General features: G+C 39.7%; 1 protein-coding gene across 4 annotated transcripts in view; it reads right to left on the bottom strand.

Moving 5' to 3' along the window:
* Positions 1-24,291, bottom strand: part of FYB1 (FYN binding protein 1) — a 64,007-nt gene that overhangs the window by 36,214 nt on the left and 3,502 nt on the right. The window contains exons 1-3 of one of the 4 annotated variants that reach the window (XM_026037841.1): positions 15,439-15,485; positions 14,770-14,882; positions 5,652-6,798 (exon numbers count right to left, since the gene is read on the bottom strand). In XM_026037841.1, coding sequence (XP_025893626.1) covers positions 5,652-6,771 — 1,120 coding nt within the window. In that variant the 5' untranslated portion in view covers positions 6,772-6,798; positions 14,770-14,882; positions 15,439-15,485. Of the gene's footprint in view, positions 1-5,651; positions 6,799-9,741; positions 9,989-11,895; positions 11,997-14,769; positions 14,883-15,438; positions 15,486-24,291 lie in introns of those variants that run through there. The other 3 variants (XM_026037833.1, XM_026037827.1, XM_026037820.1) reach the window with 3 other exon arrangements.

Here is a 24,291-nt window from a genome sequence, read left to right as displayed (position 1 = left end):
CTCCTTTCTGAAAAACACATACCAGTTCCATGAATCAGACAACTTATTTGGGGCCAGAACCACACATGGTATCATTGAACTTGTATCTAATATGTATGCTAGAGAATTTCCTACTCTGTGGTCTGATTTTCATGATAAATGCAAAACCTTGACTGTATCTGAGCTGAGCTGAGGATCTTAGTTCTAGGAACTTCAAATTTTGATTGTCTTGGCTCTTGGAGATGCACAGTGCTTCAATGCAGAGCTGCTGTAAAAGAATATTTCGGGATCTCTTGCATTCAGTGGAGAGCAAAATCCCTAGAAGAAAACCCAAGAGCTCCTCCTTTGCTTTTCACTATAAGTTATGTACAACTACTACTCCAAAGTCTTAGTTGCTGTCAACAGATCCAGTTAAATTCTTGATAGATCTACATTATAATAAATTTAACCTCACATCCATAGTTTCCAGATAAATCAATGGTGGACCAAGAGTAATAGACATTAACATCATGAAATCTAATTAAAAAAACAGGCAAAAGGACTTGAATATCTTATTCTTCAAATCTCCACAATGTCTTTTTTGGTATAGTTTGGAAGCCAAAGCTTCACATTTGAGCAATCAAATTTAGCAAGTCAATCAAAATTATGCCACACTCGATTGTCATTTAAAAAAATTTAAAAAAATCTGCCCAAATACTTCCTTAAGCTGCACAAGTTTTTATGACATGCTGTAGTTCATACACACAAACAGCCATCATATATTCTACTATTACCCCACCCTGAGCTGTATTGCTTAATATCATCGACTAGTTTTAGTTTTGTCTGTGTTAGAAACAGATGATCTGTCTTGGGCTGTCATTCTTTCTATTGCCTTAAACCTTAGGACTGAGCTGTTGGGTAACTTTATTGAATCTAGCACTGAAGTAAATAAATGAAACCCACAGTGACCTTTTCAAGCCTCCTTCTGCACTAATATGCACACAAGAACAACTACATTCYGGTAAAGAATACTGGAAATGAGTCGTAAACATTTTATTAAAACACCTGACCACTAGCTTAGTGCTCACAATAAGGCATACTTGTAAAGATAACTGTAAATTGGTGCTTCTATGCATGAAAACATTCAGAAACAACTTTTAAGATATTTTGACAACACAGTATTTCCTTTGTTTAAAAAGAACGCTGCATAAACAGCAGTGACATCCTGTGATTAAAATATATATTCTTTTTAATTTTGGAGTCTGTTATTTAATCTTGCCACAAGTAGTAGCAGTAATTGGCTGGCTCTAATGGGGTTTGCACAGACAGTTAAGACATTCACCATAGTCAGGAATATGTTAACTGATAACCGCTTCGCCAACAGACTATGGTAATATCTTAATAACAACGGCAATTCACAYTTCGCATTTTCTTTGCTGCTTTTTCTCCATTTTACCCATTTACACAGCTCAGAGAGGTATCACTATGCAAGCACGTAATATATTGCACAACAGATCCCCAGCAGTGACTACATACACCACCACAATCCAAATTGGGAGAGTTCTTTAATCTTTTTTAATCTAATCTTTTCTCACTGATTCAGTACAATTGCCCTGATTTTCTCCAACTGCAGTTAAAACTCTCCTCTTAGCCGAACCCCCAGTGTGGCTCCTTCCRAGGCAGAGCAAGGCATCTGGCACAGCAGGGACTTTGAACCTTCAGCTGAACGCGTGTGAGAGCCCATCTGAAGGCAACCCAGGTGCAGCTCCCCTCTGAAGGCAAGACTACAGCCTCGCTTAGAAAGCTGCCAACCACAGGTCTTTGCTTCTCTCCTTCATTCTACAAAGCCCTGTTTGTTCTTCCATGTGCTTGCATCAACTGTCAGTTGATTATTTTCTGAATCTAGAAAGTATGTGTGTCCCAAACCCTGAGCTGATGCAACTACATTCTGGAATTTACCCATCCAGCGTCTCATGTATTCACTGAACCAAATAAGCTTAAAAAAAAAAAAAAAAATCCTATCTTCAGTGGAATGAACGAATCAGAAACTTCTCAGATATCTACTTGTATCTTCAAAAGTTTTATCAAAAAAGAGTTCTCGGGTCCAGATGAAAGTTTCTTCTCTAAAGCAAGACCAACACCAAAACAGCAACTCTTAGTATTCCTGCAGGAGCGATGGGCAGTTTAAATGCTTCTCCCACACATGAATAAAATGCTGGATCTGAGGTGGGTACTGCATCCTCCAGGGAACAAAGTTATTCTATGATCAGTGAATATAAGATTATGAAATCTCAGTAAGCAACTTCAATGAGAAAAGATAATAATCAAAAAAGGCCTGAGCTGGTACTTCTGAGAAAGCCAAGCCTAAACTCCCAGTGTAAATAGGTAAAAGGTTTTCTGTATCCCCAGTATGTGCCTTAACACAATTGCCCCATACAGARCTTTTGTCCCGCAAGGGACACCAGAAAGCCTAACTTTTATCCTAGCAGAGATTGGCAAAAATAGTCCARTTCTCAAAAAACCTTACTGGATGAGAAAGCCATTTCCATTGCTTGCTCTTCTGGTTACACAGGACCTAAATCACAGCAGAAAATAAAGCAACTGTGACAAGCTACTGTTTGTGAGGACAAAGTAATGAGCAGAAAGATCTTGTGCTGTGGGGGTGGCATCTTCCTGAATTGGCTTTGATTCTTGAAACGACAGTTTTAAGACAGTTTCAACAGTGATGAACACTTTGTCAACTTTAAACTTGGTCTGTTCAGGATTTGTTTTAGAAAACTTGGTTTCTCCACCAAAGTTGTTATGTATAGAATTCTGGCCACATAAACGATCTCCTTTAATCGAATCCAAACACAACATCAAGGCCACCACGTAGATTTTATGATAAAGCCTAAAAGCTCAGGGCCAATAAGAACAGCCCCAAATCAAAATGGTCTCTAAACCTTGCAATCTTGTCCTGACCAGAAGAGAAGGAGGTGAAGACGGCTGCCCCATCCATTCTCCTCATGCAGACCTGAGGTCTGCAACCTGCTCGCAGCTCTGCAGCCCTTTGCAGAGTGACTCCTGCATGCAAGCTGGTCRGTGCCCAGTTGAGACTCTCCTTCCTGGCCTCCTTTTCCATTCAGGAATTATTTCTACAACTTTATTTACACAACCACCTYTGTCTGCATTTTTGGTGTCTAGAATACATATATCTATCCCTCAGTTTTAAAGAAAATAGGATGAAAGGTACATTGTAACAGAAGCTGCATGGGAAAATAAGCAGAAGAAATAAGCTCTTATTTAAAAAAATAATCCAAGCATCAGCTTTTTGCAATTAATAACAGTCCAGGGTGTTTTTCAGCCTTGATCAGAGCTTCTCTACATTCCAGCTAGCAAAGTACTTATTGTTTTTGTTTAATCTCTGGGGCTACTTTTCACAGTCTCTGGTATCGTTTGCTGAAAATTCTTTCTGTCCGTTTTCAGATTGTCCTGGGTACTGGCAGGATGCCAGTCCCACCGAATAGAAGGGGCAGCTGCTTAAACTGCTGCAAATCAACACAGCTCTTTAACGAGATGCACAATGAGSAGTTGGCCCTGGTCGCAAATTTGTGAGAACATTTCCATAAATGTAGAGTGATTCGTTTTAAGTTTTACATTTAAGCAGTAAATTTTTACATTAAGTACTACATTTTTAAGTAGTAAATAACAGTATAGAGTTGCATGCATACTCTAAGTGTGGCATTTTGTCTTGAGAGAGACTCAATTCAGAACCTTTTTATTTGGCCATAAGTCCTTTAGTGTCTTCTTTCTCCAGAAGGCCATCCACTAGGGTACTGAAAACTACAGAAACCCTTGCAACGTTACATTCTAAATAAGCAAAGCACAAGGAAAAAAAAATCATATAAAACAATGTATTTGTTGCCTATGAATTAGGGGTTTTTCAAGGCATCTGTTATCAGCTCCATCTAACTTATTCAGCCTGAATCACATCATTGGCCCTCTCTCTCATCCACTGACTATACTAAAAATTTAAAAGTCCAAGTTTGACCTGTTCAACTAAACTAAGAGCGATTCTTAAAGTACATCACAGAAGGTAGTGTGAAACATCCTTCATTGTCAGAAATTATTTCCCTGTATATATCACCTGGCAAAATTTATTGCAGAACATAATGATTGTTAACATGAGTTAAAAATAATGTGAGAATCGAACATATTCTATTTTAGATAAAATATCTCATGAGAGCAATTCCTTACAAACAAAACAATATTTTTTGTCTTTGTTTCTCAAGATGCACTCAGATCAAGAACAGCTTTCCTCTGCAGMGTTTCTTATCTAACCATTGTTCTAGGGCCTAATATGTTAAGGGAAAAAAAAAAAAAAAGAGAAAGTCCCTTTTGGCTACCACAAAGCTTGTGATAGAAGCCTGGCCTCTGAAATCATCCATTCCAATTAGAGATGCAGAGAGCTGATATTAAAACTGCCAAAGAATTCTTAAGATACTTGGCAGGGAAAGCGGAGTCCTTAGCCCAAAATTKTACATGCGTGTGGTTGATAGGAAAGTGAAGGACATCGAGAACCTTTGAAAAACGGATCTTGCCTTTTACAGGGTGACACAAAATTTCTGGTTCTAACTTTAAGAAATTACGTTTTTAAATTATGGACTCTGATTTTCAGTGGCATCTTCTTGAGAGCCCCAGAAACAAGTTATATATTTGTTGCAACTGATCTTATGTGGTGAGARGTATGTTTTGAAGCAGAGCTCTTTGAAGGAGCGGAGCTGCAGCAATTTCTTTTGTTCACAGAAATGGGTGTTACTCTAAGGAGATTTTGTACACGAAAACAGATACTCTCATATATTTCAAGTGTGTTAAAGAATCTCTCATTTCACCTCACATAGACACAGTTTTACATAAACTCAGTCACAAGCCTTAGCGTTCGTGCCTGGATCCCAACCATGAGAAAGCTCAGAGGTTTTYTTCCTCATAGAAATAGAGAGGCAGAGTCTCAGCTGCTACAAGCTGCTGAAGTCCTGAAAATCTCACAGAGACACTAAGTGCACAAGCTGTTTATAGAATCTGGATTGAGATTTGATTTTTAAACTCAAGCAGCTCCATGTGGAGCCTGGGCAACATTTGATTCTGTAGCTTTAGGTAGTGTTCAGCTTTCTAGACATTTTAAAATGTAGCGTTTTATAGGTTCRTATTGTGGTTAATCATTGTCAAAAGCAAAACAAACAAAAAAAAAAATCAAAAAAAACCCAARTGTGTTTGCTACAAGTTGTAGTATATCATTTAGATAGCCATCAAGCTGTGCTGCCCAGGAAGTGACTTTTGAGAATAGGATGTTGAAGAGCAACATCTCATTTAAAGGAAGTCAGAACTTCAGTGTCTGTCAAGAGAAATACTCAAACTGCTTGACCTAGGTTGTTATAGCTTCTTGATAAGTTAGTCGTATCTAATTACTTTTCAATAAAAAACAAACCAAAGGTAGAAATCATTATACAACTAAATCACAGAAGGAGGGAGAATATGATTTTAGATTGTTTCCTGTGCAGAAGAGACCCAAGCAGAGGTTACAGCTTTAAAGGCAATTTGTCTGACATACAGATCATGTGTCTGGATAGATGAGAGGATTTCACCTTAAATGAGCAGTTCTAAGTGAGTTAAAAAAAAAAAAAAATCCCAAGAAAACAACAACAGAGAAGACTTACTGTCTTTTGTGCTGTTCTTCCTGAACTTTTCCAGGTCCACATTTGGGGGTCTGTTGGGCTTCTGTGGGGGCTGGCCCAGGGTGAACAGTGGGGGCAAAGCCTTCCGCTTCGGGGCAGCCAAGTTCTTGTCTCTCTTCTCTTTTTCTTGCGATCCCTCCGGTAATCGGCCTGCAGCATACGCTGGGTTTGTCTTAAGGAACTTGGAGGGAGAAGAACCAGATTCTTCCTGGCTGATTTTGTTGAGGAAGATATTCTTGACAGCACTCACTCCCTTTTCTTCAGGCTTCTCCTCCACATTTTGGGGGGTGACTTGAGATGAGCTGGTCCAATTGCCAGTAGGTTTCAGAGACATATTGAAAGAATGACTGTGAGCGCCGGCAGCTTCTGCAGCGTTGTTACTATCTTTGTCTGCTTCCTTTGCTGCTCTAAATGAGTTTATTTTTGGTCTTGGGCCTGATGGTCCTTTATGCAGAAAAGCATTTCTATTAGAAGTGTCTTCATTATGRGAGACTTCATGGTTTACAGAAGGTTTCTGCGCCAGAGGTGGTTTAGAGAAAGGAGGCTTCGTCTCATTCTCTTGCGTTGCGGCAGTGAACCTTTCCTTAACTCCAGCCACTTTGGAAAATACTGCTGGCTCATTTTCTTGTGATGCAAAATTTGAATTTGGTTTGGATCCCCAAGGCTTTTTTTCTTTCTCTTGAGGAGGAAGGAACTTGTTCCCTGGAGGTTTCGGATAGAGAGGCTTAGGCTCTTCTTTTGGCAAGTCACTGGGTTTGGTGGGGGTCTTAGGGCATCCAGCTTTTCCGTCATTTTCTCTGCTAACTGCCTGAAGCTGAACCCCAAACCTTTGTGCCACTGGTTTCAAATATGGGGGTTTAGGATCCTTTTCTGTTTTATCATCAGCAGGAGGCTTGACGCCCAGAGGAGGCTTAGAGTGAACAGGCTTGTGAAAGGCACTGGGTCCTGAAGGAGATGCTGCATTTCCTTGACTCGCAAATTTCTCAAGTGCCGCTTTCCTTGCCTGTAATCCCGAGTGGACAGGTTGTCCTGGGACTTTGAAGGGCCGGCTGTTTCCAGAAACGTCCTCTGCGGGGCTGTTACCTGCATTAAATTTTGCCATGAGTGCTTTCACATCTGCCTTGCCATCCTGCAATCATAGAGAAGGGGGAAAAAAAGAAAGCAGCAATGAGAAAGCCTCCGTTGCAGTGTTCACACATACTACTGTACTTTAAAGGGTTTCCTGGGCTGAGGCTCGCAGTACTACTGATTGGCTGGGGAGATACTGCAGCACATCTTCCTGTAGGGCTAAAGCAGCTCACTATTTTGTTAGACACTTGCTGGGGCTGGGCAAGCTTTCAGCTTTTACAGGGGGCTCATTCAGCTCCTCTTGTGCATACTACAATTTCTGTTTATTTGAGGAATTGGAAACCAACATCTACTAAATACATTAAAAATAGATTTATATAAAGCATAGTTTATATATTTTTATGTATTATATTTTTAATATGTATTTATATATATTTAAAGTGTACATAAAATATAAAAAAAATTAGATATCTCTMAAAAACAGGAGTCTCCTGCCGTGATAAGCATGGACTGGGTTGAAACCTGGATTAGGCAGCAGACTACTGTTATTTCCGCCAGCCCTGAGAGAACTGGAGAACTGAAAGTCTCAGGGTGAAACAGAAAGTTTTCTGGTTTGGGAGAGGGGCTCAGTTTTCTTTCCCTTCACAGGATTTTTCTTCCTTGCTCTTCCCCATTTCCCCCTTGTTTGTCCCATTTCTTTTCTCCATTCTGGACTTGAAAATAGTGCTTGGGTAGACAGAAAATGAAAATATATGGGGTAAAATAGGAAGAAGATGATCAATAAACCCAGATATTGTAAAGATACTGGATTAAAAAAAGTGTAGAGCAGGGGGAATACGACTAGAAAGAGCTTTGAATCCCTTGTTTAAAAGCAAAGGACTATCAGTGCAAAGCACCAGAAATAAAGAACAAAAATTTTAGGAGACAAGAAGAACTGTGTCTTTACTTGGTAGTGCAGGACATGAAGTCAGTGCACGTTCAGTCATGTACCAATTTTAATTTCATTCACATGGGCTTTTGAACTGGGGTTGTTAGCTCTTCTGCCTTACCACATTATATGAACTGTCATGTAGGAGTAGTTTTATTTTACCTACGACTTTTATGATCCTCTTTTTTTTTCTATTTTTTTTTCTAATTTGCTATTAATTTAGTTCCACCAGAAGTCTTATAATAAAGGCAACCTGAAGTGCTTGATTGATATGCATGAAATCTCAATCGGGACCACCAAATTATTATCTCTTTTGCCAATGTAGTAAAGGAAAGAAACACACATTTGCTCTAGCGATTATCAGCTTTCAGCTCTCTACTGCTGCTTGGTGCACACACACACACACACACACACACACACACACACACAGCAGAGATACATATATGTATCATAAATCTTTCAAGATTTCCCACATAACACTTCAAAAGGCACTGCTTTTATCCACCTAACCAGAAAGTTAAGCTAACTGCAATACCAAAAATGAAAAAAAGAAAAACAACAACTTTCTAGCTCTGATCTCTCTCAACTCTGCTAAGGCATAATTAAAAAAAAAAAATTTGTAGCAAAATCTAAGTCATCRGAAATGCTTAAAAGTCTTCAGGGCTTGTAAATGTCAGTCTGCTCAACTGCTTAATCAATTCAGACATTTATTTCATAAGTTATAAAAATAAATGGATTGTTTTGATGCTTGCTTCAGCAGAAATTAAAGAAAAATTTAAGAAAAATTTACTTTCTCTAAGGCCTATGTAGTTAATGTATTTCTTTTAATGTTTTCCCCCTCCCCAATAGTGCAAATGGCCTTTCCCAAAGGCAGGAAAATGTACAAGTTCTTTCAGAAGGAAAAAGAAAAGCTCGTGGGGATGTGCAAGGCTTGCAGTTAATGATGCAGCTGCTCTCATTTCAGAGTTAACAGCATTCAGAGTTAACAGCAAATAAAACAATCTAAGAAGAAGGCAGGAAAATCTGTGAAATCTCTGTTTCTCTTTGATGCGGGTCATCAATTCATTTTTTATTATGCTTGTTTATGTCAGGAATCATATTCTGGATTCTAATGCACAACCTGATGGGCCAGAGAGAGAAATAGGAAATTGGGAAAAAGAGCACTTGTATTCCTGGCTCTGCTCRTTGAATAGTCCCCACAACGTTGTTTCTTTCCCACCCAGAAGGGATTGCTGTTACCCATTCCATYGGCACAAACCCGAGGCTGTAGTTGCTGAAATGGGAACCTGAAAAGGTTATGAAGTTAGATCAAGTCAACCCTTCCCACCACCTCATGCAATAACCAGTCGGGTTATTTTCTGAACTTCCTGTTTGCATCTATTGGGAAACTCAAAGCAAAATACTTCGGCAGCCCACAAAGTGCACAACGTCTGCTTGGAGAGGAGATGCCTGCATTACTCAAATGTCTTTGCTCAAATATAGAATAATACCCAGGTTTTGTTTCTTGAGCCATAAATTCAGATAGAGGATTTGTCCACACAGCCCCTTCTCAGMCTCCCAAGGCCTTTAACAAGACCCCACGCAGATACCTGGATATAACTGTACAAAATTCTTGCAGCACTAGATCTTACTAAACTTCAGTGCAAASAATTGCAGTTCTCTGTTTTCAGCATAGGTGCACATTTTTGCATAGAAGCAGTGTAAAGAGAACACAAGAAATAAAGCTACCAAAGCTACTATGAATATTTCAGCCCAATTAGAGAGAGATAAATACAGAAAAATCATAAATACACTCTCATTATTTACTTTTCTGTCTTATAAATTACAAATAATCTTGTAAAAAAGATTATTTAACACCAACTTCACACACATCTCATCTCCTTAAAACAAACAGAAACACTGCATCAATCAAAGGAACAGCAGGCAGACATTTTTTAAGGGAATTTTTAAGCAGAGAAAAAAAGCTTAAGCAAATGAAAGATGAGTAACTGCTGACTGTACAAGAAACATACAGTTGTGCAAAAACACATGAAGACCCAATTTATAAAGGAGAAAAAAAAATCTTTTCCTTCTCACCTGTAAACTTTTTCCTTTATATTCCCAAGGGATGGGGTCTACACGGTCCTTTTAAAAATCTCTGAATCTTGTAAAGAAAAYAGATCTTGATGAGATTGCTGGAAACTAATGAAAGAAAGATTTACAAGCTGTACTTTTCAAGAGTACAGCGTGAATGCTCATGCATTCTGTGACAGAAAAAGATCCACAGCAGCTGGTAGCCACCGAAGGAACCGACTCTAAGCCGGGAACAAGATAAATAAGGAACTGTAAAGGAAAGTCAAGGAAAACTACAATTGAAAGTTATAAAAAATAGAGATATGAGAATTATTTTGCAACACAGGGGCCTTATTTTGATTCTGCTGACATTAATGGATTTAAGGGAGTTCAGCTGCCTGCAGAAGATACTGATGCCTTTTTGAATTCATGATAAACATTGCTTGACTGTTTTTCTTTTCCAGAGAGACTTCAGAATTATTATTAGGCAACACTTTTTTTTTCTTTGTTTCCAGAAGAGATAAATAATTTCCAAGTTGCTCTTCTCCCCCTTTAGTCCACTTATAATCACTGGTTAAAGACAACTCCCTCTGAGCGCCCTTTCAGCATGTGCAAAGCGGAGCTCAAACGCTGCAATACCCTCTACTTACCAGTGTAGGCAGAAGGAGAATGAAGAGAGGACAGAAAGACAAAATCTGCCCAAACAATAGACTTGCTGATACAACAGTTGATATGCAAGAGAAATGAGCCCTCAACAGATACTAAATAATGAAGAAAGAGGTTATTCCATCCTCTGCTCTCTGGGATTTTTAAAAAGGCAGACATAAGGGATGGAGAAGAGAATGTCTATAAACACATCTAAACATATCTCCAGTAAGATAAAACAAGCGTATTTGTGAGTGTATGCAGCTGGCAAAATCAGGCAAGGTAGCAGTTGGTGCTCCTGCCCGATTGCTCTTCAAGCTTTCCCTTTGCACAGTCCTTCACAGCTCTGCTTTCCCTCTCCTGTCACTGATGTTTTTTTCCCATCTTTTACCCTAAGACCAACTACCTCACAYTGCAGCAACATGGTTCATGGACATCATAGTTCATCTTCTCCAGGCCAGATTGAGACCAGGACAGTCAGATGACATCCCGRCCTGATCCCAGATTGCTGTCACGGTCAATGCACCAGACCAAAGCACCTATCCATGCACGGTCATCTCCCCATCCTACCAAATGATAACTTCAACTCAAACTCTCACTTTCCTTCCATCTTCTAGAACTTTCCTAAGTCAAGAAACAGAAAAAAAGAGCTACAAATGGCAGCACATCCTTCAACAGCTGAAGCCTGGGAGCTTCCATTTTTGACCAAGACTTTCTATCCGGTTCAAACTGATTAACTAATACCTCTTCTGAAAAAATAATTTTCTTATATGTACTTTATGTATTTAAACTACATATATAGTTAAAAATATACTATATATATTCAAAGTTGGCTTAGCACAACCACCCAGTTTCATAATATTTAATGTTTGGGCTTTTAATATTTTTTTTCATACACTAATCAASAGATTTCAGACTACGGTAAAATTCCTAGCAAGTGTGTTAAGGAATGAAGCAGACAGATGTCTCTACACACAGAACCCTGCTCACACGTACACCATGTACAGTGATTGCCTTAGGAACCCCTTTCATTTTCCKCTAGTTATTCAACTATTATTCAAGTAAAGATAATCTAATATCTGWCTTCTGAAGCAAGAAAGTTTGAGTTCCTGCCACTCAACAGTTTCTACCATTATTTCTGGAAATTCAAGCTCCTACATGAATTTAAAGGAAATTTTGTGCGTTTTTTAATCATTGAGTATCATTCTGACTATTAACTGGAAAGAAAAATATCTTCCATGACGCATTACATACACATACTTAAGTTGGTCTCTCAATCCAGAGTAAGAAATACCCCACCCACAAGTAATAGAAAAGGAAACACTGGAAGTTGTTACTGGTGACACTATTTCTGTTATACTTTCATATGCAATGAGCCAACTTTGCTTTGCCATGTTATCATCTACAGCTAATTACAAGAAAGCTCTACAATTAATGCTTCCACAGATATGAGGTTCTGTGTAATACCTTAGAATGATTATAGCTTTTCCCGGAATTTTGTATTTTCTAAGACAAAGATATGCAAAAATTTACCTGTATTCCTCAAAGCTCTCCAATATTTCGATAAAGGCAGAAAAAGACGACTCCCTCAATGAACCAATCCAGTAGTTTCCCACATCAACAGCCTGATCTGTTTGCTGAGAGCTCTGTTTCTCAGCAAGGGTTTGCATCAGAAGGCCGCTTGTGGGTTTTATTACAGCGATCAGTAAAGAAAACTGCCCTGCTCAGGATATTAGGCAAGAAGTGGTGGGAGAAAAGGGAACTAAAATGTGTCCAGGCTGCTGTGCTGCTACCATCAGCAATATTCACCACGTCATACCTAAAAGCAAATTGAGCTCCATTTACATGTTTGCCCCATATCGGAGAGTCTTGGAAACTCACTGAGCTGCTTGCACCAATGCAAACTTGGATCTTGACAGAATAAGGGCTTGTGAAATACTGGTGGTCCAGCATCTCCAAGCATAAAGACAGGAGGAGACCTCCTGGGTCCTCTATTTCTCTGCTATTGCCAAGAATCAAAACGTGCATACACACTCATCAACTAAAAATATCATCTAACTCCTTTGTTTGCTCCTGCGATTGCTATTAGGATCAAAAAGAATTTTGTTGACCAAATTTTTTGAAAAAAGTTTTTGCTTTATAGAGGTTTTTTTTTAATTATGATTGTACATTTCTAACATATTYTTGCCTCCAAGTACATTATACAAATCAAAGATTTTAAGGATGATACAGGATAGGTAAATCAATGTTGAAAAATAAGTTCTACAAGGAGCTTTAAACCTGCATTTGAGCTGAAGATAAATCCAAACCACAAAGGCGGAACCCACTACTAAACGCAGCTCACTGAGGCTGCTGGAGCTCTGCACAGGGATGATGGTGCAGAGGCAGTTTTGCACTTCTGAGCCTCAYCAAGGTCATTTGAGCCTTCCTCATTGTTTATCACTTTTTCTCCTTTTAGAAAACTTGTTTAGCTTTTTTTTTTCTTTTTGAAAAGTTCTTACATGTCAAAATAAAACACTGAAAGTGCTTGATATTTCCAACTTCATTTTCTCAAACTTCTACCTTAGATTAGAAGATTAGCGTGTTGGATGACTCACATTTTAATTTAAAAAAGCTCTTTCATATTTTTTCTTGCCAATGGTAACTGTGTTTCAACTACTTGTTACACAAAGTTGTTTCTTTTCAGTGAAGTAAATTCAGTTCTGCACAAWTTTTTTTTTTTGCTATACACTGTATTTCATTTTTAAAAATGTATTTTCTGTGGAAATAAATTAATAAGTGCTTCTTCATTAGTGTTAAGCAAAAAAATTATACTTTTTGACTGTTGCTCTTTTAGTTGGCAGTTTCCAYGACTGTTTTACAGTGCTAGCTAAAACAATACACTCATTTTGCACTGCCAAACACTGCTGCAAAGGTTTGCACAGTACCAACGCTACACAGATCATGCAAGGATCAAAGAAACAGCTACTCCCTGCACCTCTTAATGCTAGACAGCCCTTGGCTTCTCTTTCATCCAGGGAACAGATATAAATATACCCATCATTGGTAGAATTTTAAGGAGAATATGAATCTCAAACATAGACCATGGAAATAACAGTTTAGACCATGAAGCTGCTTTGGAAGCTACCCATTTGTACTGTCTATCATATCACAGAATGGTTGAGGTTGGAAGGGACCTCTAGAGATCACCTAGTCCACCCTGCTAAGCAGGAACTTGTAGGTACAACTTCCCAGATCCTCTCWGCCCCCCACCCCCTTACTTCTGTAGAAGATGTTAGTGAGTAATTTAGAAAATTGGCTAATTTTAAGAGGAATAAAGAATCTGATGGAATTAATATTCCTAGGATAAGACCTGCAAGCCCATAGCCGTTTTCTGAATGCTTCACAGATAAGCAAACCAACCCCACAAGATCATGCATTTCAGCGCAACATATTAACAACGATAATGCCTTCTTGTATATAATGATGTCATTCTCTGCATAGATCAAAAAGGCACATAAGTCCCAGTATAACAAGGGCTGGCTAGCATCCCCATTTGCAATATTTATTACTGCAGCCTTAGGTTTTATACCTTGAGGAGAAGTAACTGTTTCAGAATTAATACTGTCCAGAAACAAAGAAAAGAAAAAAGGGGGGAAACAGCCTAACATACACTGCAGAAAGTGCTATTCCATTTTTTTTAAGGGGATCTTGCATGGACTGACATCCACCTGTGCTCAGTTTGAGATGCCACGTAGCCCCATCTGAACATCTTCGGCTTTGAAATTCAATCCCAACTGAAGAATACGGTTATGCTCATGTTACCTCCACAGCTGTGTTTCATCACACAATGAGGCGGCATAAACTGCAGGAGTGAAATGATAGAGCTTTAAAAAAAAACAAAACAACTCTTTTCTTTGCATGTTATATTTAAACTGATACATTTCCCTAACCTGCTCTACTAAACGATCTCATAACAGGCAAAAGAGCACAATAGAGTTAGTGATCAATAAGAATGGGCGGAGGGGAAAAATACAGAAATGACTGGATGGGGTGGGTAATACTTAAAATACATTAAAGAGAGTACCATTGAGCAGGTGCATTAAAGCAAGTTTAGCAGTCTCCTTTCTATATTGGAAAAGTATTGCTGTGTGTAATGCAAATATATGGAGTCCTCAAGCAACAGGAAATCTATTTTAGTGCACTTTTTCTCTCAAGCTTCTCCTCTTGTCCCTTCCTCTTCTCACTTCCATACTACTTTTGCCTCCTAGTGGTGGAGTAGGAGCAGAGAGAATTTTTTAATTGATAAGCCATTTGTTTATATTTACACTCAACAAACTATAGTCTATCTGGTTTTATTCCACTCAGGGTTATAACATTTCAAGCATTGCCATCTTTTCAAAGGACAAGGAGAAAGAGTTAGCTTACCTGTGCAAAGCTGCTGCACAACTCCTTGAAGACAGCAATTCAGTGAAAAGATGCCATCTACGTCACTTCTAAGATAGGCACTCCCAGAAGCACAAAATCATTTTGGAAAATACCTGAATTTCAGTAGAAATTTGATATTCCTGAATACTGGCATGAGCTGCTGCCTGCAATTATTACAGGCCACTATGAAAATGAACATTTCCTGTAAGAACAGCCTATGTTATCTTTRTGTCTGCAGACAGGCATAGATTTCCTGAAAAATGTGCTGTTGCATTCCCATTAGGCTGCCATTTTGAAGTGCTGCTTGTGCTTCTGACAAGTTTAATGCAGTCACAGGCAAATTAACAGAATCCTCCTCTATCCACATGCAGTCACATACATAGCTACAACTGGGCTATGCACATCATTTTACTCTTCTTCTGAACTGCTTTCTAGTTATTTTTTGTGAACAGGTGACACACAAGATCCCCTGAAAACTCCTCAATTCAATRTCAGTTCAATTTTAAAATGTCATAATTCAACCTTTAAAATCTTACAGYTGTTCAAAATTATTACTATATTTTTATATATATTTATATATGCTTCAGACACTCAGACTTCTTTTACTAGATGAAGACAAAACTTGCAAATTCAGAAAAAGAAGGAAGAAAATGAAGAGAGTCTCCCCACCCCAACTATGCTTGGTGAAGGCCACGTTTCTGTCCCTAAGGAGAATTCAGTGCTCTCCAGGTGTATAAAATGTTAACTCTCTGATTTTCTGCTGGGATGTATGAAATGTTAGAAATCACTCCTTACAAAGCATAGCCCATACAGCAAACAAGCCTAATGATGACAATAGGCACCTACAGTACAGACCAGAGTCTCACACATGAATAAATAAATAAAAATTAACAAGAAAAGAAACACCAGAAGTGTGCTTTTTTGCAACTCCACTACCAAAGTAAACTGCTGTCCCAAGCCTTAGGAAAGGCACCTCAGGCTGCAAAACTTGGATTTGGATATCAGCCCTCATAGCTGTCCTCTCCAGCTCCTGTGGAGGAGCCCAGGCCCTTCCCTACACACATGGTGCAGCCGCAACATCCTTCGGGGCTCCTCGCAGCTGACCCGGCCTCTTCCCTGCTCATCCCCAGGCTCACGCCCAGACCAAACAGCTTTACATCACACCTTTCTTGCACCCAAAACGCTGCAGTTTTGCTGATTCCCATACTCTGGTGCTCAGGAATCGTGGCAGAAGTGCATCAGGAAATGAAAGAAGCGAGACAGCAGAAACAGTCTACGGGAACTGAGCAGGAAAACCAGGCCTTTGTGATCTCGCCTGCAGACACCAAAAAATTCTCCTGGAAGTGTTGTGTTCATCCTGACACTCAGCAGCCCTAACATACTCAGTGAAAGAGATATTAATGTATCTCAACAAACCCACACCGTCAGCCATAGCACAAAMTACAAGCCAGAAACAACCCTCCCTGCCTGCACCCTGCTAAGGGCTGCTGCCAGGTGCAGCTTAATTAAACCATCTAGTGAGACTGGCTGCAGGTGATGAGCAGCTGCAGGTGATGAGCATATAAGGGCGGCAGCCAAAGGCCCTACTGGTRTTTGCTTATGGAGAGTTGTGGGGAGGCTCTGCTGCAGCACCAGCCATCATGGTGAGGGAGGGCTAAGCTAGGGAAGGAAGTAAAGGGAAGATGGTGGCAAGTGGGGTGAGAGGGAGTAAGGAGGAGGACTGAGGGGGTTGGGCAGTGGCAGCTTSTGTGGGTGGATGAGATCTAGCAGCTTGGGCCTTCCCTCCTGCTGTGGCTCCTCAGGGAGCTTGGGGCTTAGCAGGGTGAGAGGGCCTGAAGTGCTGCCAGCCCTTTAGCAGGTRCTGTGCCAGCCATGGGGTTGTGACTGGGGGGAAGAGAGGAAGCCTGCTGGGAGAAGGGGAGATGGTGAGGGATGAATYGGCCTCCTTAAGGAAGGTTATTAATTGCCTTTGCCCTGTATTTTTGTGAAAATGGTCAGGGAAGAGGGTTGTCTGCTGGCCTTGCTTCCCCTGTGGCGTCCCCCCAGCAGCTGGTAGCAGGAGGAAGAAGTGGAAAAGCAAGAGGAACAGACAGCACTTGCAAAAACCCCTGACTTCCCTTTCCCCTAAAGGTCTTCTCCCTYTGCCTGGGAAAAAAAAAACAAATGTGTGAGGGCATGCAAATTCCTTGCTAGCAGTTGCCCAAACTCTGTGGGGGAAGTCCTGGTCTCCCCATGCTTTTGCACTTGGATATTGCACCCTCCTTTCCCACCCTGTTGCATGTTAAACCCCTGCCACCCTTCAAGCCTTGAGTGCTTTTARTGTTGAGATGCAAAGCACAGCCCCTTATTTCCTTTTAAAAGAGAGGAAAAGATGGCATTCCAATTCCTGGCAAGGTTTTATGCTTGCTCTCTGCACCACTTCACCTGATTGCACAGCACTGAAAGCTGCTGCTGGTTTTTATGTGGGGTCTAGGTAGCAGAGGGTTCCCGTATCTGCAAATCTCCTTAAGCTTCTGCTGAAAAGATTTTGGGGTCTGAACACTTTGGGCTTTGTTAATATTTTCTTGTGTTGTCTCAGCAAGAGGTGTTCTGGCATTTCCTTAGTGTTGAATTAAAAAGTGAAATGTGGAAAAAATGAAACTTGCATGTGTAGGTTAATGCCCAAGTCATATCAGAAGTGGGCTGGTTGCCTTTTCTTTAAAACTGTTTAAAAATAAACAAAACGCCTCCCACATATTCCATAGCAGATTTTGATTAAATTGAGCAATCTCAGATGACATTAAGACTAAAATATGTTTTAATGAAGTGGAGCTGTCATCGTTCTATACTTCAGGTGCTCTCAAGGAAGTATATGCTGCAAAGTATGTCTTGAGTTGTCAGTAATCTTTCATCATTCTGTCTCTACCCTTCTGTGATGCTTTTGTGATAATTAATACAAATGTAGGTATCAATGATTTTGGAGTCTCCTCATGGTCTCAGATTTTAATACTTTAATTTCCCCATATGCTGTATTATATGTGTATTTTTATGTACTAAAACATGCAGGGGAACAACAGATCAAAAACTCAGTGCAAATTAAGATTATGTAGTAGAAACTTCCGTGTGTTGCAATGATGCCTTCTCAATATATTTTAACTCTGTGTTTTCATCCACTAACAGCCAAAGACTGTGCTTTTTATCTGTGTTTAAGAGAATATGCTTCCTTTCTCATCCAAGTCTTGTGATTCACTGAAGAGCTGCATAAGTAGGAAAACCTGATCCTTTCCAGGATAGGATCCTCTCCAGGAAGGAGCTGCTTTGTAGAGTTCACCAAACACCGTGATTGAGACAGTAATCTCTGATATCATTCTGTCATATTTCTTTTTTTGGCACTAATGTAGTGCTTTCCTGTAAGGAGTATATTCAAAGGTTTCTATTATATCCTTAATCACATAATGCCGCATACTTGTCAACAGATAAGAGCTGCACACAGCAGGAACTAATCCTAGTAGTGTTTCACAACTCAGTTACAGTAAATCCAGCATGAGATATTTTTGTCTATCTTCAAACTTTTTCAACTTCTTGTTCTTTGCTTTGAGAAGATTCTTGAAAAATTTTGTTGATAATACACCCAGCAAACTCATGAAGGCCAGAGATGGAAGGATGTCTTTCAGACTTTTGTCCTTCAAGATTCTTTCATGACTTCTCTATAGGGTTTTTTGTTCTCCAAGTTCATAAGTGATATGAACCCGTGTGAAGCAGTTCCTGAAAAGTGTTGTGTACTATTTGCAGTATGGGGATGACTTCAAAATGGGATGTTGCTGTGACTCAGTTTTGCAGATAAAGTACTTCCACCCAGGAAAATAGTGTGTTTAGCAAAGGGGTGAAGGGAGCCTTCAAGCAGGCTGCTATCACCAACCAGCTTATCAACTCTGACTTGCTGAACTGTGCAACTTGCCTACCAGCTGCCTGCCAGCTCCTCCCATGAGCTCAGTCACTGCAGAGACCCTGAGTGTGGGCTGGAAAATCAGGATCAAGGCCAAAGCAGTGTGAAATAAGACATTGTGACAGGATGCAGTTAGGATGCCTGTTTGTGGGCTAAAATAGGCTGTAGGAAGGTAGGAAATGGACTGGTATCCTAACTGGTATGTAATACAAGGTGTGAAGTAGGAGGATGAGGACCGAAGATCAGGGTCTGCCTTGTGGAAAGGAAAATATATGACAGAGGGAAAGAGGATAATGCCACCGTACAAATGGAGAAAAGAATCCCCTGTGCAGGCTTTGCAGGTTGCAATTGTTCATTCTTTCCTGCTACAGACCCTCTCTACATACAAATCATCATTCATCTGTTTGTTACTCATGCTATGTACAAGTTCTAAAACTGCTGTAAGTCAACAGTTTAACCACACCAGTGGAAAATTCACAATTGAAACAAGTGAGTCTATGCTGTCTACACTGTTAAGTCACCTTGACTGGTAGTTTCTCAGAAAGTTGCACTTTCACAGTGTGATGTGGTACATAGGATACCACACAAGTTATTTCCTCAAAAAGCTAGAATCCTGGGTAAAGGCCTATGCTGTTCTTCACTGTAGTTTGAAAGGGTGCATTTTCAGAGACTGGCTTCTAGGGCAAAAATGGAGTAAAAAGTTCCTTTCCTCACCGTATTCTGCCATAGAAGCTAAAGATTGTTCGATAAACTATGTCACTGAAAAGATGCAGATTAAAAATTCCAGAGAGGAAAGAAAAAGGGATTGTGGCACTGGAGGTAGGACACTTTTCAATCTAGATCACTTTAATAGTTGAAGTCGCAGGATGAAGCAGTTGTCAAAAATACAGAAAGACACTGAATGAGGACATGAAGAGGGATGACTGAGTGTCTAGTCCTTCATCCAGAGCTGCAGCAGAGAAGATGGAAGGTAGGAATACACCTGTTTAAGCAGTCAGGTTGGTTACCCAGACTGCTTAAAACCAATAAAGCTGTCAAAAAGTATAATTTCTGTGCCACACCATGTGCAGAACCTTCTTATTCTTTTCTTACCTCCCAGCCAACATCCTGACTCAAGGTCTCTCAAATGATCCTTTGGTACTTTGATACTTTTCTTTGTGGACCGTCTGTCCAGGCACAGAACTGGTCAAACTTAAGGTTTGCTTGCATGCAATAATCTCATTTATTGAAATTTCTAGTGACTGATATATTTAAAGTTTAGCTTAAATTTCTTTCTTTAAGTTTAGTAAAGTTCCCATCGGAAATAATAGTGATAATCATGTGACCTAAATACCAACACCAGAGAGGAGGAAAAAAAATGCTCCTACAGTTCAAAACACAAAATAACTTCAGGAATATCTTGGAGTTCTAATCAAAGATGAAGTTTAAAAATGAAAGTCCAATTTAATATGAATGTTTCAGCAAATATTTTGCTAAGGATTTCTGTGTGATATTTACATAAGACTTTTTTCTCCTGTGATCCTAAGAAGATATTCTACCTTATGATACAATTCCTTAGGCTTTTTAAAAGGTTTATTTTGTCCACCGATGTATTCTAATTCCTTAGCCTTAGGTAAGTGATAGTAGATTGGTCACAAAGCCTGCAACCCCCCAAAAAGTTGATAGTTAAGTAAGAATTGTGTTCATCCATGTCTCTGCAAAACACCGCAGAAAAACAGACTCTTGTGGGTGTGTTCTTAGTCTGCTGGAAAATGTCCATTTGACTAAATCAATTTATTTAGGGATTGTGCATAAACCCTATATTGTGAACCCACAATTAAGAATGTATGTTCCTCCTGCCCAGAAGGAGATGCTTTCTGTCTGTTTTTGCAAGACTTCCCACTCTGCTTACCTCAGTCTGTCCTTGTTTACCTCAAGCTCAGTACCTGCTACCTGGGAAAGGGTGGATCTCAATAGTTGTCAGACATCAGAAAACACTAATTCACATAACGCTATATGATTCTGCATGTATTTTAATTTGCAGTCATTTCTATGTGCTTGCACAATACTGACCTCTAATGGGCAAACTACTTGTTTTAAATATTACAGCCTTACAAAATATTGTGGGGCCTCTGGAAGAAATCTTGTCCAAATAACTATTCAGCGCAGGGTCGCTTCCGTCAGGTTGCTCAGGATTTCTCAGTAGGGTTTTGACTGTGTATAAGGATGGAGATGCTGCAACCTTTTTAAGTGATCTGTCCCTGGTTTTGAGACTGCTCATGGAATTTTTTAATACCTTTAAGTGGAATTTCCCTTTTTATGAGTTGTTTCCATTGCCTGACATCCAGTGCATGTGCATCTGTGCTGCTCAGTTCCCTGAAGAGATCAATAATGACCTTTGTCTTCTCTTTTCCAGATGGAAAATACCCAGTTTTCTGTCTCTCCTGTTATGTTGTGCCTTAGTCCTCTCACAGTGCTCTGTTGTTGCTGTTGTCTGCTTGCTACCTTGCTTGCTGTCTTGCTGTCTTCAGAGACAGAAGTTATGGCTGCTTTCTTGAATTCTTAGTTTCTTAAATTCATGCAAATTCAGTAGCTTTCCCAGTCTTCTGCAGACACTTGAATCTGCAGGTTAGCAGGATATATGGGAGTGAGAAGGTGCAGCCTAATTCAGCAGGGTCCCTCTTGGTTTTGGTGTCTCCTCACAGGGACAACAGGCCCTGACAGACAAAAAGTCTCTCTCTATACTATATATATATATACCTCCCTGATCTAAGGGCTGAAGTGTGGAAAGGAAAATTGTATTTTCCATATTGCTATTGGTAGAGGATTTCATGTACAAGGTTTATTGTACAGCAGTGGCTAAACTGAAAGGAATGATTCAGTCTGGCATCTATTAAAGGGAGAACTGCCGTGTAGATCCTCACTTGCAGAGGATTTATTTAGTGTGGAAGACAGGGCAACTGCTGATAATAGTGAGGAAAAAAGCAGCAGAAAGGAGAAAACCTCCACTGCTAGGCTAAACTGGCTGCTCATTCTTGACAGCAAATGCATTTTAACCCTGGCAGCTGCTTATGGAGGCTGAGAAACAGATTTCACTGAAAACATTATGCAAGGAAAACATGCACATGAGTGGAAGCCTAATGGTGGAGTAATAAATGAATTGAGGCTGAGGTCGGAGAAAAGCTAGAGCAGGTAATGTGGAAGAGACAGGAGCACTGGGACTACCGGGCCTAAAGAGAGAAGGGATTTGGAAAATACCTGAAAGAATTATTAAAAGATAGAAATGGTTGTGACTATTTTTTTGAGAGATTTTGTGAGACTCTGTACAGGAGCCAGGAAACCTGATTTCCAAACATTTTTCTTCTGTTTCTTCCAAGAGTAAGATAAACACTCTCCCTATGACTTGCCCATAGAACCAAAATGCAGCATTTATCAGAGTTTTAGAGAAGGACATCATTGGGGAGGTCTTGACACTTGCCTAAAACTGCTTAACAAGCATCTGTTGAGGAGTTGGAGGTGTGTCAGCAGAAATGAAAGGGGCATCCTGCCATAGCTACAGAGCTGAGGTGCACAAGATCCTCTGGTCCTCCTTTTATTCTGTGAAAATAAATATTCCCAAAAGAATGGGGATTCAGTAAATAATTGTAAAAAAAAGTCAGTTTTTATGGATTGAATTTGGCACATTTGTAGTTATCTCATTTTTAAGCACATGCAACCAATTGTTCTCAAGAATTTTTCACACGTTTTAGTGAAAATCTTGCAAGTTAAGAGCCATTGTTCACAACTTAAGTACAAGAACACAGCGAACTTTTATTTTGGGCACTTCTGTGTAATTTTTCCACTCTTAATTTTCTACGTACTCTAATTTTGCTTTTGAGGAGTCTTCTAGATCAGCTGCTGTTTTTCTTCAATTAAGATTTGTCCTGTTAAAGTTGTTCTGAAGTATTTTCTTTATTTTTTTTTTTTTCAAGGAGAGAGGAACACCTAAAGAATGAAAGTCCCGGTCCAGCAAAGGTATGTGCTCAATGTTAAGGATCTGAACCTGTGTCAAGTCTGTTTTGCCTGTGTTGTAGAGTGCAGTGGTGAAGGTCCGAGTCCATCCCACACCTTTTAAACAGGCCACAGTTGCCTGTGTTCAGTGTGAATGTGCTGAGTAGAGCCATGGCTTCATGCACTTGCCAGTAGTTTCTTTTATTAATGTCATGGGCCTCTCAAGCTGGCTGTGTTAGCCAGGGAGTTCAGCAAACTGCTCTCAGACACCTGGGGTGTTCTGAGCACAGCGTGGGACAAGTTGTCAAGTTAGAGGCATTCTTGGCCATTATGTATGCACAGAAAGCAGYTCATCGAGTTTAATCTGGACAATCCACTGCTACTCTACTATTGCACAAGCTTTACTGTTAACATGTTTTCTCTGATGTCTATACAGTGAACAGAAAAGAATTTCTGGATTTGAGACAGATGTTCTTTGTATCATATGTTTGAAAGCAGCCAAAAGATTGGGGAAAAATATCTTTTAACTCTGTGTTCTACTTATGCTTTGCTTTGGCTTGAAATGCAGCAAATTGATCTTGGCTCATGTGGGCCAGCAGCATCCTGAACATTGTTATTCCCAGTTGTGTTTTGTAAMAATCATTTTGTTGCTGCGTCCCGTTTTGCAAGACGCCTGGCCCTGTTTGACTTCTGTGCCTATTTGGAGTCCAGTGACCTTAGTGGTCTCTGCAGGGAAATAGAGGTGACTTCATACTGACTTTGCAAAATTAGTCCTTTTTAGAGTGATTAGACCTGTGGTTATGTGTGGCATATAATCAGTTGTCATAGACTTGTGTTGTTTTGTAGATTCAATAGTACTCTGCTGAGATACAAAAGTTGGCTTTAATGTACTGCACTGAAATACTTTGGTTTTATTTCTGGTGAAACCAGTGATATTAAATATWCTGAGATCCTTTAGTGTTTTCTCATTAAGCAGCATGATGATCAGGAAAAGGAAAAAAAAAAAAAAAGACTGTGTCAAATTCCTGTTCAAAACTTCTAAATAAGAACATCTTTATCTTGTGCATCAATGAAGCAATGAATAAACTGTTATTTTTGTGGGGCAGTTATGTTTAAAACAAGTCAGGATATCACACATTGTAGATTCTGCATATCTAGCCTATGTAATTCATCCAATTTTGCCYCTGTTTTATGCATAACAATAATTGCCACTCTCAGAACTGAGTTTTTTCAACTCGTAATGAATTCTGTCTACCTCTGTGTGTGCTTGGGAGAATAGTGCCTTTTCCAGAGTGTTTTCAGCTGTGCYAATGAGTGGCATGGTAGACAGATTTGGATAATGACCCATAATCCATATTAAATTTATTGCTACAGTTTTAAAATCTAATTCAGATTGTTTCAGAGCATAGGCTGCACTAGATACTGCATTTTTAAGCACACAACTTCGTCTTGCTTATGGAGGGATTTCCATACGATGAAATTTGTTCAGTGACAACCTTCCCTGCAATACAGAAGGAAAGACAGAGAAAACCATAGAAGCCAGGCAAAATCTTAGATGCTGGGTTAGTTGCTGCTGATCTCCTCCCTGTTGATAAAGATTATAAGAACAAGAGGCTCGATTAGCTGGG

Source organism: Nothoprocta perdicaria, unplaced genomic scaffold (genome assembly GCF_003342845.1).
Source record: "Nothoprocta perdicaria isolate Ctin4 unplaced genomic scaffold, notPer1 scaffold_1, whole genome shotgun sequence".
Classification (NCBI taxonomy): Eukaryota; Metazoa; Chordata; class Aves; order Tinamiformes; family Tinamidae; genus Nothoprocta; species Nothoprocta perdicaria.
Note: the sequence above shows the minus strand (reverse complement) of the source record. Positions and strands in the feature narration are given on the sequence as shown.